The 17,064-nt window shown below is 43.4% G+C and overlaps 1 protein-coding gene and 1 long non-coding RNA gene across 18 annotated transcripts in view; one reads left to right on the top strand and one right to left on the bottom strand.

Annotated features, from left to right (window-relative positions):
• The window catches only part of LOC139359433 (uncharacterized), a 79,967-nt gene extending 72,267 nt beyond the window's left edge, over positions 1 to 7,700 (top strand). The window contains exons 4-5 of the long non-coding RNA XR_011615350.1: positions 6,261 to 7,262; positions 7,578 to 7,700. This is a non-coding gene — a long non-coding RNA (uncharacterized lncRNA). The remainder of the gene's footprint in view (positions 1 to 6,260; positions 7,263 to 7,577) is intronic.
• The window catches only part of LOC105473037 (polyunsaturated fatty acid (12S)/(13S)-lipoxygenase, epidermal-type-like), an 85,184-nt gene continuing 70,008 nt past the window's right edge, over positions 1,889 to 17,064 (bottom strand). For 14 of the 17 annotated variants that reach the window (XM_071082249.1, XM_071082252.1, XM_071082247.1 and 11 more), the window contains 14 exons: positions 10,039 to 10,098; positions 7,615 to 7,816; positions 7,334 to 7,415; positions 7,121 to 7,243; positions 6,928 to 7,031; positions 6,627 to 6,787; positions 5,746 to 5,889; positions 5,442 to 5,651; positions 3,976 to 4,062; positions 3,568 to 3,737; positions 3,336 to 3,458; positions 2,807 to 2,972; positions 2,537 to 2,704; positions 1,889 to 2,429 (listed from right to left, as the gene is read on the bottom strand). In XM_071082249.1, the coding sequence (XP_070938350.1) occupies positions 2,250 to 2,429; positions 2,537 to 2,704; positions 2,807 to 2,972; positions 3,336 to 3,458; positions 3,568 to 3,737; positions 3,976 to 4,062; positions 5,442 to 5,651; positions 5,746 to 5,889; positions 6,627 to 6,787; positions 6,928 to 7,031; positions 7,121 to 7,243; positions 7,334 to 7,415; positions 7,615 to 7,816; positions 10,039 to 10,056 (1,938 nt within the window). In that variant the 5' untranslated portion in view covers positions 10,057 to 10,098 and the 3' untranslated portion in view covers positions 1,889 to 2,249. Of the gene's footprint in view, positions 2,430 to 2,536; positions 2,705 to 2,806; positions 2,973 to 3,335; positions 3,459 to 3,567; positions 3,738 to 3,975; positions 4,063 to 5,441; positions 5,652 to 5,745; positions 5,890 to 6,626; positions 6,788 to 6,927; positions 7,032 to 7,120; positions 7,244 to 7,333; positions 7,416 to 7,614; positions 7,817 to 8,196; positions 8,332 to 10,038; positions 10,099 to 17,064 lie in introns of those variants that run through there. The other 3 variants (XM_024790216.2, XM_011726593.2, XM_071082241.1) reach the window with 3 other exon arrangements.

The raw sequence follows: 17,064 nt of genomic DNA, 5'->3' as shown, positions 1-17,064 counted from the left end.
GTTTAATTTCTTCCCAGAAGGACCCCGCTATTACATCAAACTTAAAACAACCTTCCTTCTGAATCTTTGTATTTCTCGCCAATCATGCCGAAACTGAAAATCTCAGCGTGACCTCTGCCTCTTCCTCATCCCCTCCCTCTCTTCTGAGTCTCCTTGCTACCATTCCATGCAACCACAAAAACTTCTAGCAACCAAGTCAAAGATTCTGTGAGTCTATGGTCTGTGGCTATCTTAAAATTCTTTTGTCATCTACTGAAAAGAGCCATATGATGGATGGAAGCAATACATAGAACAGGACGGGACATTAGAAGGTTGAGGGCATCAGTAGGTGAATTTGGATGGCTCACACATGTCTATGTCTATTTCTACCATATTAACTATGTTCTACCATATTGTCTATGTTCCTTTTTAAAATATATGGCATATAAGTAATTTGAATGTGTAAGATTCTTTAAAAGACTCAAAGAATCTTTCTCCTTTTTTCCCCCCATTACATCAGATCCATCCAAAGCTTTCATTGGCCTCTAGATTTTATAATCAGTCTTTTAACTGTTATTGCTATGACCACAATCCTGGGCTTTGCTTCCTTCTAGCGAATGGAATCTGATTCTGCTGCATTTTGGTGCCAGGTCACTTCTGCCCTTACCTCGCCAACCTTCATTTTCCTGTTATAAGATGGTGATAGTGATACCAACCTCACAGAGAAGTTGTGAGGATAAATTTTTTTTTTTTTTTTTTGAGACCGAGTTTCACTCTTTATTGTCTAGGCTGGAGTGCAGTGGCGCGATCTCGGCTCACTGTAACCTCCGCCTCCCGGGTTCAAGTGATTCTCCTGCCTCAGCCTCCCAAGTAACTGGGATTTGGGATTACAGGCACCCGCCACCATGCCCGGCTAATTTTGTATTTTTAGTAGAGAAGGGGTTTCGCCATGTCGGTCAGGCTGGTCTCGAACTCCCGACCTCAGATGATCTACCTGCCTGGGTCTCCCAAAGTGCTGGGATTACAGGCATGAGCCACTGCGCCTGGTGCGATAAATTGATATGATATATTTAAAATTTCTAACATAGAGCCTGGCCTACTAGTTCCTTCTTTATCCGTTTATCTCCAATATCTAGGACTCTGGGATCCATGGTATGTTTTAAGGATGGTAGGATAGAGCTTGATGAGAAGAGGGTTTATCAAGAGTCCTGGGACAGGACTGAGAGGAAGACTGGGATGCAGCCGGGGAGGGACCGTGCCAGGAGGGCTGTGCTGGGAGTCGCACCGGAGGCGTTGCTGCAGGTAACCTAAGGGACAGCTTGTTGGGGATTCGCAGAGGCCTCAAGCCAAAAACCCTTGTCAAGAGCCAGGTTTCTGAGCCCCAGTGGGCTCGGTCATCCAGAACATTTGTCATTTAACTTAGAGAGTGTCATGCGTGTCCGTGTGAAGAGACCACCAAACAGGCTTTGTGTGAGCAATAAAGCTTTTTAATCACCTGGGTGCAGGCGGGCTGAGTCCAAAAAGAGAGTAAAGGGAGATAAGGGTGGGGCCGTTTTATAGAATTTGGGTAGGTAAAGGAAAATTATAGTCAAAGGGGGGGGGTTGTTCTCTGGTGGGCAGGAGTGGGGGTCACACGGTGCTCAGTGGGGGAGCTTTCTGAGCCAGGATGAGCCAGAAAAAGGAATTTCACAAGGTAAAGTCATCAGTTAAGGCAGGGCATTTTCATTTCTTTTGTGATTCTTTAGTTACTTCAGGCCATCTGGGCAAATATATATGTGCAAGTCACAGGGGATGCGATGGCTTGGCTTGGGCTCAGAGGCCTGACAGAGAGGTTCCAACATACCCTTGGAAAAAAGCAGATTGCTGGAAAAATTTTCTTTCTTCCTTTGGAATCTGAGTAAAGGGGCAGGAAACAGAGCAAGGTCTCCCCTCCCACCTTCCACCACCATAATCAGTTTTGTTATTTAATCGTATATTTTTACTTGTATCTAAGCCAGGTCCTTTGGCAATGAGGAGGTGTGCCAGGGATCAGGGGTGAGGAAGTGCAGGACTGGATGGACATTTAAGGTGGGGCAGCTTTGGGGGATGCCGCTTCCAAATGCAGTGGGGACCATCACCGTGTATTCCCCATAGTTGTGTGGTGGGCAGCTCTGGGTACCCTGACCACAAAGCTTTGGGGACAATTTGTTCACCAGAGGATGTGAAGAGGACGGAATACTAAAAGGCACTCAGGGATGGTGGAGCTTTGGAGCAGAGGCGGGCAAGCCCTCTCAGATGGTCACGCTGTTCTCTACCATGCTGGGTCGAAGGTATTCATAGGGCAGGTCCAGGACTGCATTCCGGACCTCAATCTCCTTGTCCATGGCAGCCAGCTCCTCCCGGAATTGTCTCAGCACAGCTTGGGGCTCAGGGCCAGAGAAATATTTCTCCTCATGCTGCCCCAGGGCCACCTGAGAGGTGGAAAACAAGGTGGCTCAGCCCCTTGGGGCTCTCAACCCAGAATACTTCCCCTCCTTTGAGCTACCTCCTTCCCAGGACCCGGGCATTTGCTTCTCACCATGACAGGCTGACGTCTGCCAAGGAAGTCTGTGACGGTCTTTTGCATATGTGCCTGGTGGAGATTGGGCAGTGAGTCCACTATGTCCTTCTCTGTCACATCCTTGGAGATGGGTGGGGGCTTCCGCATGGTGCATGGGCCATTAGGGATCCAGGAGTACCAGTCCAGCTGCAGGGAGGGGAGCCCACAGAAACCTAGGCTGATGACTTGGGCATTTGATCCCCCACTTCTCCATCCCAGGAGCCCTTGGGGGATGATCACATAGGTTACCTGACCCAGGTGGTTAGAAGCATGCTGACCCGTGCATGTGAAGATGCACATGGTGACAAAGTGGCAGAGCTGAGCCCGGGACTCTAAGGAGATGGGGAACCTGGTGAAATGAGGAGAATCGGAGACCTTGAAACCAGAACACGAAACAGATCTCAGGCAGGGAGAGCTATGTGGAGATACAGAAAAGTTATTTTTCTGTGGTCCTGGCCTGCACACCCTAGGACTCCCACCCTTGTGTGTGCTCCAAGGTTAATGCGCTATGGCGAGAGGGGAGGGAAGAGTGAGGGAAAATGCCTAAGAGAAGATTTGTAACTGGTTCCAAAGGAAGCTCTCAGTGCATGAGGAGAGAGAACACTGTGTGGGAAGAGGGCTGGGGAGATCAGGAGTGCTCGTTAGCATTTCTGGACACACCCTGGAGAATTCTCAGGTTCCTCGGGCAGGCGGGGTGTCTCATGATGTGAGAAGAAGCAGATTGTTTGCAGAGGAGTGGGTGTTGACAGGGGTCAGTAGGGAGGGATCCCTGTCTCACCCCCGGTCTTGGGCCATCTGCAGTCCAGTCTCAGTCATCTCTCTGCACCAGGCCTGCAGCTCTAGATCATCCTTCACGGCTTGGTCGCTCTTGTAGAAAAGCCCAACCATCCCCTCCACGTACCTGCTCCCCAGGGAAGAAGATACTCAGTCTCAGGGGCCGATGCAGGACCTTCTGGACCTACAGTCCCCCGCCCCTCCATTCACTGCCTCTCTCTGCCACCTTCACCTACCGGCTGATGATTCCCCACAGCCTGATGGCATCTTGGCCATAAAGAGAAGATTTCACACCCAGGAGTCCACGGTCAGCCAGGTCATCAGGAGGACAGAGGGAACGATAGGTCAAACAAGCTGTGGCTCTCTGAAGAATGTCCACGTGGCCCCCACTACCAGTGCTCACCACCTGAGGATAACCCATAGCCATGCCAAGTTGCGGAGGGAGGAAGACGAGCATCAGGAGACTCTAGGCCTGTGGTCCTACTCTAGCCCTTTTAAGCAGGAAGCTATTCAGGCATGAGGCAGGTTTGGGAGAGGCCTTCCATGGAGGAAGGAGAGCTTGGGGGAGGAGTGGGAAAGGGAAACAACCCCTAGGATTCTTCCAATATTGAACCCACCTCCCCTTCACTCATCCATTTCCGTACCAGGTCAAAAATTCCCCCTTCAGAGACAAGACGACTACGGGCCAGGGTGTTGATCGCCATGGTGTAGCGGAAGTGGGGGATCAGGAGCTGATTATGGAAGAAAGAAATGGGACACGGTCAAATAAGAGAGGTCCCAGCATCCATGAGGGAAGAGGATGTTGAAGTGACAGAAAAGAAGGGAGAGGATGGGTCTTTATGAAACAGCCTTCTCATTAAATTGGATGGGGTCAGGGTAACATTTGGGAATATAGAGATGGGAAAGTGTCTTCTCAGAGCTTCCCATGGTGAAAGTTTTAGCTTACTTATTTCCACAGTCTCATATCCTGGCAGGTACCCACAGATAAGCCCATCCCTTTTTGCCTTCACCCAGACCTTCACCCTCCTATAATGATATTCCTTCTCTCTGTCATACAAACATGTGCAATATTGGATACCCTAAAGAAAACCTGTGCTTGACCCCCACATCCTTGTCTTGCCATCACCTTGTTTCTTGCTTTCCCTTTCACAGCAAATCTTCACCCAGTGTTGTCTTTGCTTACTTACCTCACATTTGCTGCTCTCCCCCCATGAATCAGGCTTCTTCCACTTTCCTGAGATAGCGCATGTCCATTTATTAACCAACGACTTCCATATTGAGAAACCCAAATGTCACTTCTCTGTAACTTTCTTGATCTCTCAGCAGCATTTGAGACAGATAATCACGCGTCCCTCTTGAAACACTTTCTTCTCCTGGATGCCATGCATTGTACTTTTTGGTTTTCTTCCTACCTCAATGAGGTTCCTTCTCTCATTTTCTTTTCTCACTCTGCTCCCTCCTCTCAATTTGTAAATGTTGGATCACCCTAGAGTTAGATCTGGATCAAATTCTCTAGTGTCTCTACAAACCCTAGAGAACTTGATCCAGTACAATGACTTTAAATACTTTCGTTTTCTAATGACTCTAAAATCTGTATCTGTAACCTACACCTCTTCTAGGAACTCCAGACTCACATATCCAGTTGCCCTCCTGACATGTGCAAATGGGTCTTTATAGGCATTGGAAGCCTCACATAGTCAGAAAATAACTTGATTCTTCTCCCCACTAAGTAACATGGCTTCTACTCATCTCCTCCCACCTCTTCTTTTCACCCCAACTCATGCCCTACACTTTAATCTCACCCATTATCCATGTTCCTTTCTTTCCGTGCCTCTATTGATCTTTCTGGCTATAATGTTCCATCCCTCACTTGCCCACCTGGAAACCACCTCAGCCCAAATTTCAACTCCTTTGCAAAACCTATTCATACTTTTCCCCCCACGTCATAGTAAGTGTGTGCCTGGGTGTTTCCATAGTACTGCGTATGTGTGTTTGTGTCTCCACATATAAATTGATTGCTGCTAGACTGAAATGTACAAGGTGAGACTCCATGTAGGAGTCTGAAATATGAAGGACAGTCAAATACAGAATGACAGAGATGCTGAAGTACCTTGTAAATAGGATGGAGGCTAGGCAAGCTTCTCATTGTAGCCACAGCAATAACCTCAGCAATCAAGTGTCCCCTCAGCAGATGTGACTGTAACTGGTGCAGCTGGAAATCAGAGCTCCGGACCCAGGTCTTGGCCAGGAGCCAGGCCATGGGGGGATCCGAGGGCAGAAAGAGCAGAGGTGGGGGACATCCGTATCGAGGTGGCTGGAGCTAGAGCAGGAGAGAGAATGGGAGCTGAGGACTTGTGTATCTAAGTCCCTAAAGGAGATCAGTGTCTGGTAGAAAAACACCTGGGCCCTCTTACCTGGATGACCATGGGCAAGAGTCTTCCATCAGGCTGAAGCTTCAGCATGACCAAAGGGGCGGCCACATATTGCGGCTTAAAAATGATGACATTAGGCTTGACTCCATCCAGCAAGGAGAAATCCACTTCAAACAGAGATCCAGCCTGCAGGGCCAGAGGCAGGAATAGAAAATAGGGTTGGAGTCGTTTTCTGGAGCCCTTCTCTCATTTTCCAGGGTGGATCCTTCCTCTACCCATCCAAGTCTATTTTACTTTAAACACCAATCACTTTCCCTAGAACCAAAAAACACAAAAGTTTTCATGACTGATGTCTTCCTTCAGACTTGGAGCTCCCTGCAGTGAAGTTTCTGGTTTTCCACCACATAAGGCCATTGCACTCTTCACATAACCCTTCTTCTGCCAGCTTTAGCCAAGGTAGCAAAAATATTTCCTTTATCTACCCACCTCCCCCCAAAATAAATTCAGCTTTTAGCTCTCCAAGGCTTTGTTTAGTTTTTCTTGCTATTTCTTTCCAGGAGCTTGAGCTCTTCCCTAAGGCTGATATATGTTCAGTGAAGAAGGAAGAGAGGAAAGTAGAGACGGAAGAGAAAAGAAGATACAGGAGGAGATGTTGTAGATCAATGTTCTCAATCAGGGGCGATTCCTCCTCTCCCCACTCCCCAACCCCAGGACATTCAGCAATATCTAGAGACATTTGTGGTTGTCACAACCGGGGGGATGAGGCCAAGGATGCTACTAAATACACTACGATCCACAGGAAAGCCCCCCCCCAACAGAGAATTATGTGGCGCAGAATGTTAGTGCCAAAGCTGAGAAGCCTTAAGTGCAGATGAAGGAGGAGAAGGAGGCAAAGAGAAGGGAGGTGGGGATAATGGCAGCACCTGGAGTTCTTTCTCCAGCTGGGTCTTCAAGTCTTCCATCCCTGGAGGCAGCACCAGGCGGGCGGGGAGCCTTGAAGAACGCCTCAGGAGCATGGGGTTTGCACCATTGAGAAACTGGTACCCAAAGAGGGCATCATTCTTCCAAGAATCATGAACCCGCTCTAGGAACATCAATTGGGGAGCAGCCTGTGAGCTCCTAATCCCGCTGACCTATTACTCTTCCATCCTCTATCCCCCTCCTTTTTCAAATTCCCTGGGCTGGAAATCTGTAGATTGGTTTTGGGAGGTTGTGGAAACTGACCAGCCAGGGCAGTCTTTCCACGTGGGAATATTTTTTTGAAATCTTCCAGCCTTTTCACACAATTTATGAAATCCAGTGTCCCCTTAATGGCCATGTCCTTCAACCTGTGGAAAGAATGGAGTACAAGATGATCAACGAAGGATCCCACCTTGCGCCCTGGGAAGCAAGTCCCCAGCCTCTAGCTGTCACTCACGCTTTTGCTAGGGAGACACTAAAGTCTAAATCCTTATCCTCGAGGAATCGCTCGTCCCTGGGAAGGTCTGGTTGTCTATTCCCTGCTATAGGCAGGATTAACCCATCTTTCCAGGAGCCCCACCTGAAGGAAGAACACGGAGGTAGGCGTAAGGGGGTGGGCAGCGGGTTTCTTGGGATCTGCTACGGGGATCAAAGACTTTCTGGGGCTCACCGGTACACCTTCCTTCTTTCTTCGAGCTCCTGTTCCCGGTACTTCTTAAACAGGTTCTGGGGGTCATCACTCAGGGTCCGGGCTGGGGGAGGGGGACAAGAGCACACAGCCTCCCTGGTCACCCCCCTGCGCTCGCGTCTCTCCATCAGCCACCCTCCTCTGCTCCATCCTCCTTCACTTCTTCCCGTCTCCCTCATCTTTCCCTCTTTTACAGTAGCCTCCCCCAACCCGCTTCTTCCTCCAGCCTGCCGGGGGCTGTGCCCCTTCTCCACCGAGCTCACCAGTGCCCTCGGGCAGGCAGATAATCCCGTGGCCCTGCACCCAGCGGTAGCAGGGGAAAAAAACCTCGCCTTGGGTTCCCGGGCCCTGCACTGAGATCCACTTGCAGAACCAGTCGACACTCAACAGCCGGTTGTGCTTGCGCAGCTTCACCATCAGGAGGCGCCCCAGGTGCAGGGGGACGTCGATCTCAAACTCCTCCACCTGTGCAACAGGACACAGCTCAGTGGCAGGGTTGGGGTCTTCAGGGAGGGTGGCGGGGTCGGTGAACCTTCAGAGAATCCTGGCTCTGTTTCCCCACTGGAGCATACCCGGGGAGAGGTGGAGGTGAGGAGCAGCTGGTACTGTGGGGCGCCAGCTTCCCCCACGACCTGCCATGCACACCCCAGCGGGCATCTCGTGGTCTCTGCTCAAGCAGGAAATTGCCTCTCATTTCTCCTGTTCCTCTTGCTTTTCCTTTTCCTATCAGGCACACCAAGTGCACCCGACCTCAGCCTCTACCTGGCTTCCGGGGTTTCTCCAGCACCCTCCGACTGGCCCCAGCCCCCAGTGACACCTCAGAGTCCCGGGGCCCCAGCTCTCACCTTTCCCCACACCGGTCGCAGGTGCTTCCCTAGGTCTGCCTCCCCGTGCTCACCCACCAGCCACAGCTGCACCAGGTTGGGAGAGCCTGCCAGGAACAAATTCCCAGTGGCTACACGGACCGTGTACTTGCCCATCTTGCCCGGGGATCCGGGGAGAAGTCAGCTCTACGAGGATCTGAGACCCAGCTCCCAGGGAACCACGCCCAGTCCAGACTGCCTGTTATATTTGGGTTTCAGGCTCCCCACCTCCCACCCACAGATTCCTCCCCCACTGGGAGGAACATTGAGACTGGCCGCCAGGCTAGGGTCTCTTTATCCAGTTTCTCCCAACGGCTCTGGAAAGTACAGCCCCACCCTTATTCACTCGACAAACACTTCCCGATGCCAGGTTCACACTCTGCCATGAGCCGAACACACCAGCCTACAGACGATGACAGCTAAACACTAGGGCCCACCCAGTTTTGGTGAATATATAAATACGATTGCCACAGCTTTGGAGATAACAGAAGTGGAATGGCCTGAAGTGCAGGGGTATTTTTCAGTGGAAAGTTGACACTCCTGCTCACCCGCGGCTCGCCTCTCTCCTGGACCTCCTGTGCTATTGCCTAAAAAAAAAAGGGCTTGAACAGCCCTTCCATCTCCTCATGTTGAAAGACTGAAAATAGTTGGCTAAAGTGAAAAAGTATACAGATATGTACCTTAACATTTTGTTTTAAACTGAAATCATAAATGTCGAGCCATTCATGAATTTTTAATAAAGGGCCAACGTGTCTTCATTGAATGGGGATCCATAATAAGAGCTCTTCTAGGTCTTTCTAGCATAAGCCACATCCAGATGAGTTGACATTTAAAGCAGCTAGAACCTAAAGGTTCTTGCGGGGAAAAATACTAAATGCAGACTCTATTTAGATCTTTACAGTTTTCGCAAAACCTTTTTTTAAAAGATTATTGTTTATGTAGTCATAAAATAACCAAAACACGTTGGCCCTTTATTGTCTTCCAGGCTGGAGGGCAGTGGCATGATCTCGGCTCACTGCAACCTCCACCTCCCGGGTTCAAGTAATTCTCCTGCCTCAGCCTCCCCAGTAGCTGGGATGACAGGTGCCTGCCATCATGCCTGGCTAATTTTTTTTTGGTTTTTTTTGTATTTTTAGTAGAGACAGGGTTTCACCATGTTGGCCAGGCTGGTCTCAAACTCCTGCCCTCAAACGATCCGCCCACATTGGCCTCCCAAAGTGCTGGGATTACAGGCGTGAGCCACCGTGCCCATCCATAAACAGTTTTGGAAGTTTACACAACTATTCTTGATAAACAGAAAGCTCAACTGGTGGATATCAAAGTACCAGGCATGTCAGAAATTAGCCTACTGGCTGTATGAATTTGGCATGCTGTAGACATGTCAGTTTTATTTTTTGGAGGAGATGGACAGTGTCAGTCTCCTGATAAGTTGGTTATGGGTAGGTAATTTAAAAGCTTCGATCATAAAATCTAGTGTCTCTGACACTGCCCTGTCCACTGCAGCCACATCTCCCAATACTCAAGAATCCTGAGAACGCGACTGGTCATGACACTTACTCACGTCATTCACCAATAAAACCCTCTATCCTTCCTCCTCAAAATTAGGAACTCTCCTATCCTCCCCACTGACCCCCACCCCTGACAAGCTTCACCTCCACTCTGTGCCCTACCATTATCCTCTAGAGCCTCAACTTCTCTTTGAAGAAGATCCTTCTAACATTTTGGCAACATATTCCCTCCACTTAACCTCTAAGTCCCATTTTAAGTTTCAGTCACCAACCAGTGCAATCACAGCTTAGACTTCATTTGTCACTGAAAACTCACCGACAGTATATTACCCATTTTGTGGTTTATCCACTCAGCCCATGAGCCGCTCTCCCCTTCCTGAAGGTCATGACTGGAAAGAGAAGAAAGAAAGCACTTGAGTTTCTGAGGATTTTCCAGGTCCTGTGGAAATCCAGTTCAATTATCTTCCTTGGGTTCTGTGAGATACCCAAGCAGCTTTCCAATAAATCCCCCTTTGTTGCTTAAGTTAGCTTGAAGTAGGTTTCTAGAACAATTAACTACCATATATAAGACAAAAATATCCTGTCAGAAGTGAATTCAAGTTACAGATGCATAGAAAGAAATTATGAAACCAAGTAGCAATGAGTCTCAAGAGTTGAAATATAAACATGTACCTGTGTTCCTTTTCTAGTAACTCTTCCTTTCTCCTTAGTGGTTTGCTAACAGTTTCTTGGCCGAGTCCACATTTTTCCAATCATTCTTGTTTAATAGTATAATCTTGTTTCAATATTCAAGATTGCTTATTTTATAACTTCCATCTTAAAGTCCATTCTAGGCTCATCTCCTTGCCTCCAGCCTCCTTTCCTAAACTGTGTTCCTCTCCACCTGTTCTAACTCAAGCTAAACCTGTTTTTGAACCTAGAGGCTTACAGTAAAGGAGAGGGATTATCTTTCTTTAATGGACTTTCCCTTTTTTTCTGAGTTTCGTATTCTCATACATCCCCTATGAAGGAAGCAAAGAGAATGAAGAAACCACTTAAATAAGTGGTCAAAGGTATCTCTGCCATCTGCTACTGGCTACCTGGGTGAACATGATGGTTCTTATAAGCAATGTTTGGTTTTCTTGAAGCAATGTTCAGCTTCATGCCTATCTTTGCTACCAAAAGAACTCCTTCTAGAATGGAATCCGTGTTTCATCAGGACACTATCCCAATGTCATTTTTCAGGTTGGATGTTCCCTTGTTTAGCCTGGAACAACTGCAGTCTGATGGTTTCTGCCCTTCTACTAGTCTTCATGACCCTGCATGTGGGGCCACAGGAATCCCTGACACCCTCTTGTTTACCCTTTAAGGGCTGCAGAGAAGTAAAATGAGTTGAAAATGCCTCTATCTTCTTCTAAGGCACAATACATTATGATTATTTCAGGCTTGGCACTCTTGACCAGTGTCTCATTAAAAAATGCTCAGTGAAATTTCTTCATTCAAACAGTAGCAGACATGAGTTGCTATATTAAAATATGCTCCCAAATTCAGAAAATATATGCCAAACAGCCCCCTCTTCTCCATAACGGAAGAAGACTGGAAGTGCAATGCTGTATACTGCTAACATCTCAGAACTCTTCCATAATAACTTTATTTCAGTATTCTACACTTCAGTGATGGACTAGGAGATTCATATTCTACCAGTTTTCCTGTATCAGTCAAGGACTCAATATAAAACAGTTGGCACAATTAAATTAGAATAATTAGAGGAGGGTTTATTTACAAAGGAACAACTTATGGTGGATAGAGTGTGACAGAACCAAAAAGGGATAGATAGTGCAGGAGCCTGAGGCTGGCAGCAGTGTAGTTGGCGCCATCCCTGGGCCCAAAGGAAAGAGGACAGAGAGAGGTAATGAGCCGGAGGGTATGAAAGCCCATAATATTATCCTTCCAGGGAAGAAAGAAGAGTGCATAAAGATAGAAAATAGATTTAAAGAGACAAACTAGCTATGTTGAGGAAACTCAACAAGATAACACAGAGAAGGAATTCAGAATCCTATCATACATTTAACAAAGAGATTGAAATAATTCAAAAGAATCAAGCAGAAATTCTGAAGGTGAAAAATATAACTGATACACTGAAGAATGCATCAGAATCTCTTAACAGAAGAATAGACTAAGCAGAAGAAAGAATTAGCTTGAGGATAGACTATTTGAAAATAGTCGAATAAAAAATAAAATTAAAGAAATAAAAAATGAAAATACACAATCAGAAGAGACAAAAGAAAAAATAATAAAAAGAATGAAGCACATCTATGAGATCTAGAAAATAGCCCCAAAGGGGCAAATCTAAGAGTTTTTGGCCTTAAAGAGGAGGTAGAGAAAGAGATAGGAATAAAAAGTTTAAAGGGATAATAACAGTAAACTTCCCAAACCTAGAGAAAGATATCAAAATCCTAATACAAGAAGGTTATACAACACTAAGCAGATTTAACCCAAAGAAAACTGCCTCAAGGCTTTTAATAATCAAACTACCAATGGTCAAGCATAAAGAAAGGATTCTAACAGCAAGAGAAAAGAAACAAACAACATAAAATGGAGCCCCAATAGGTCTCACAGCAGACTTTTCAATGGAAACCTTACAGGCCAGGAGAGAGTGGCATGACATATTTAAAGTGCTGAAGGAAAAGAAAACATTTACTCTAGAATAATAGATAACGTGAAAGTACCCTTCAAATGTGAAGAAGAAATAAAGACTTCCCCAGACAGACAAAAGCTGAATGATTTCATCAACACAAGACCTGTTCTACAAGAAATGCTAACGAGATCTAGTTCTTCAATTTGAAATAAAAGGACATTAATGAGCAATAAGAAATCATCTGAAGGTCCAAAACTCATTGGTAATAGTAAGCACACAGACAAACACAGAATATTAAAACACTGTAACCGTGATTTGTAAACTACTATTCTTTTTTTTTTTTTTTCCCCTGGGTTCAAGCGATTCTCTTGCCTCAGCCTCCTGAGTAGCTGGGACTACAGGTGTGCGCCACCACGCCCAGCTAATTTTTGTATTTTTAGTAGAGACGAGGTTTCACCATGTTGGCCAGGATAGTCTCGATCTCTTGACCTCATCATCCACCCACCTCGGCTTCCCAAAGTGCTGGGATTACAGGCGTGAGCCACCATGCCCAGCCTTGTAAACTACTCTTATACTAAATAGACCAAAAGATGAACCAATTGAAAATAATAACTAAAACAAATTTTCAAGGCATACACAGTACATTAAGATATAAATAGAACCAACAAAAAGTTAAAATGTGGGGGACGAAGTTAAGTCATAGAGTTATTATTAGTTTTCTTTTTGCTTGTTAGTTTATGCAAGCACTGTTAAGTTGTTATCAGCTTAAGATAATGGCTTATAAAATAGTGTTTGAAAATCTCATTGTACCCCAAATCACAAACATACAACAAACAGACACAAAAGTAAAAGGCAATAAATTAAATCATACCACCAGATAAAATCACCTTTACTAAAAGGAAGAAGAAAAAATGAAGAGAAGACCACAAAACAATCAGAAATAATAAAATGGCCGGAATATTACTTATCAGTAATAACATTGGATGTAAATGTACTAAACTCTCCAATCAAAAGACATAAAACAAGATCCAGTGATCTATCACTTAGAAGAAACACACTTCATTTATGAAGACACACACAGACTAAAAATCAAAGGATGCAAAAAGATATTCCATACCAATGGAAACTAAAAAGGAGCAGAAGTAGCTACACTTATATCAAATAGATTTCAAGACAAAAACTATAAGAAGAGACAAAGGTCATTATATAATAAGGGGATCAACTCAGCAAGAGGATAACAATTACAAATGTATATGCATCCAACACTGGAATACCCAGATATATAAAGGAAATATTACCAGAGCTAAAGAGACATGCCAATAATAGTTGGAGACTCCAACATCCCACTTTTGGCACTGGAGAGATCTTCCGGACAGAGAATCAATAAAGAAATATCACACTTAATCTACACTATAGACCAAATGGACCTCATAAATATTTACAGAGCATTTCATCCAACAGTTGCAGAATACACATTATTTTTCTCAGCACACGAATTATTCTCAAGGATAGATCATATGTTAGGTCACAAAGCAAGTCTGAAAACATTCAAAAAACTGAAATAATATCAAGCATCTTCTCTGACTACAATGAAATAAAAGTAGAAATCAATAAAAGGAGAAATTTTAGAAACTATACAAATACATGGAAATTAAACAATATGCTCCTGAATGACCAGTGGGTCAATAAAGAGGTTAAGGGGGAATTGAAAAGTTTTCTGAAACAAATGATAATGGAAACACAACATTCCAAAACCTATGGGATATAACAAAAGAAGTACTAAGAGGGAAGTTTATAACTATAAGCATCTACATCAAAAAAGAAAAAAAAAACCCTCAAATAACCTAACAATGCATCTTAAAGAACTAGAAAAGCAAGAGCAAACCAAACCCAAAATTAGTAGAAGAAAATAATAAAAATCAGACCAGAATTAAAGATTTTGAAATAAAGAAAACAGCACAAAAGATCAATGAAAAAAAAGTTGGTCTTTGAAAAGATAAACAAATTGACAAACCTTTAGACAGACTAAGAAAAAAAAGAGAGAGGAGCCAAATAAGTAAGATATGAAAAATGAGACATTAGAACCAATGCCACAGAAATTCAAAAGATCATTAGTGGCTATTATGAGCAACTATATGCCAATAAATTGGAAAATCTAGAAGAAATGGATAAATTCCTACATATGTACAACCTACCAAGATTGAACCAGGAAGAAATCTAAAACCTGAACAGACTAATAACAAGTTACGAGATAGAAGCTATTAATAAAAACATAAAAATTTTCCCAGCAAAGAAAAACCCAGGACCCAATGGCTTCACTGCTGAATTCTACCAAACATTTAGAGAAGAACTAATACCAATCCTACTCTATTACCAAAAAAAAATAGGAGGAGGGAGTACTTGCAAACTCATTATATGAGGCCAGATTTACCCTGATACCAAAAGCAGAAAAAGACACACCAAAAAAGAAAACTACAGGCCAATATCACTGATGAATATTGATGCAAAAATTATCAACAAATATTAGCAAACCAAATTCAACAACACATTAAAAAGATCATTCATCATGACCAAGTGAGATTTATCCTTGGATGCAAGGATGGTTTAACATATGCAAATCAATCAATGTGATATAACAGAATGAAGGACCAAAGACATATTATTTCAATTGATGCTAAAAAAGCAATTGATAAAATTTAACACCTCTTCATGGTATAAACCCTCAATAAACAAGATATAGAAGGAACAAACCTCAATATAATAAAATCTATATACAACAGACTCATGGCTAGTATCACACTGAATGGGGAAAAACTGAAATCCTTTCCTCTAAGATATGGAACAAGACAAGGAAGCCCACTTTGTTTTTTATTTTTTTCTTTCTTTTTCAGTAAGAATGCTCAAGGATCAAATATGTCCACTTTCATCACTGTTATTCAGCATAGTACTGGAAGTCCTAGCTAGAGCAATCAGACAAGGAAAAGAAATAAAGGGCATCCAAATTGGAAAGGAAGAAGTCAAATTATCCTTATTTGTAGATAGTATGATCTTATATTTGGAAAAACCTAAAGACTCCACCAAAGAACTATTAAAACTGATAAACAAATTTAGTAAAATTGTAGGATACAGAATCAACATACAAAAATCAGTAGGATTTCTACATGCCAACAGTGAACAGTCTGAAAAAGAAATCAAGAAAGTAATCATATTTATAACAGCTACAAATAAAATACCTAGGAATTAACTAAAGAAGTGAAATATCTCTACAATAGAAACTATAAAACATTGATGCAAGTAATTGAAGAGGACACACAAAAATGGAAAGATATTCCATGTTTATAGATTGGAAGAATCAATATTGTTAAATATCCATACTGCCCAAAGTAATCTACAGATACAATGCAATCCCTATAAAAATATCAATGACATTCTTCACAGAAATAGAAAAAAAATCCTAAAGTTTATATGGGACCACACACACACACGCACACACCCTACCCAGAATAGCCAAAGCTATCCTGAGCAAAAAGAACAAAACTGGAGGAATCACATTATCGTACGTCAAATTATACCACAGAGTTATAGTAACCAAAACAGCATAGTACAGTTATAAAAACAGACATGTAGACCAGTGGAACATAATAGAGAACTAAATAAATAAATCCATACATCTACAGTGAACTCATTTTTGAGAAAGATGTCAAGAACATACATCAGGGAAAGGACAGTCTCTTCAATAAATGGTGCGGGGAAAACTGGATATCCATATGCAGAAGAATGAAACTACACCCCTATCTCTTGCCACATACAAAAATCAAATAAAATGGATTAAAGACTTAAGTCTAAAGGTTTAAATCTATGTTCTCAAACTATGATACTACTACAAGAAGATATTGGGGAAAATCTCCAGGATATTGGTCTGGGCAAAAATTTCTTGAGTAATATCCCACAAGCACAGGCAACCAAAGCAAAAATCAACAAATGAGATCACAACAAGTTAAAAAAAAAACTTTTGCACAGCAAAGGATACAATCAACAAAGTGAAGAGACAATCCACATAATGGGTGAAAATATTTGCAAACTACCCATTTGACAAGGGTTTCATAACCAGAATATATAAACAACTCTCTAGGAAAATAATCTAATAATCTGATTAAAACAGACAAAAGATCTGAATAGACATTTCTTGAAAGAAGACATCCTGTTTGACATCACTGATCATCAGAGAAATGCAAATCAAAACTACAATGAGATACCATCTTACCCCAGTTAAAAATGGCTTATATCCAAAAGACAGGCAATAACAAATGCTTGTGAGGATGTGGAGAAAAGGGAACCCTTGTACACTGTTGGTAGGACTGTAAATTAATACAACCACCATGGAGGTTCATCAGAACACTAACAATAGAGCTACCATATGATTCAGCAATCCCATTGCTACGTATATACCCAAAAGAAAGGAAATCAGAATATCGAAGATATAGCTGCACTCTCATGTTTCTTGCAGTGCTGTTCACGATAGTCAAGACTTCGAAGCAATCTAAATGTCCATCAACAGCTGAATCAATAAAGAAAATATAGTACATATACACAATGGAGTACTATTCAGCCACAAAAAAATAAGATTCTGTCATTTGCAATGGATGGAACTGGAGGTCATTATGTTAAGTGAAATGAGCCAGGCACAGACAGACAAATTTTAAATGCTCTCACTTATTTGTGGGA

The sequence above is a fragment of the Macaca nemestrina genome, chromosome 17 (assembly GCF_043159975.1).
Source record: "Macaca nemestrina isolate mMacNem1 chromosome 17, mMacNem.hap1, whole genome shotgun sequence".
NCBI lineage: Eukaryota > Metazoa > Chordata > Mammalia > Primates > Cercopithecidae > Macaca > Macaca nemestrina.
The sequence above is the reverse complement of the archived record's forward strand: the minus strand, read 5'-3'. Positions and strand labels throughout refer to the sequence as shown.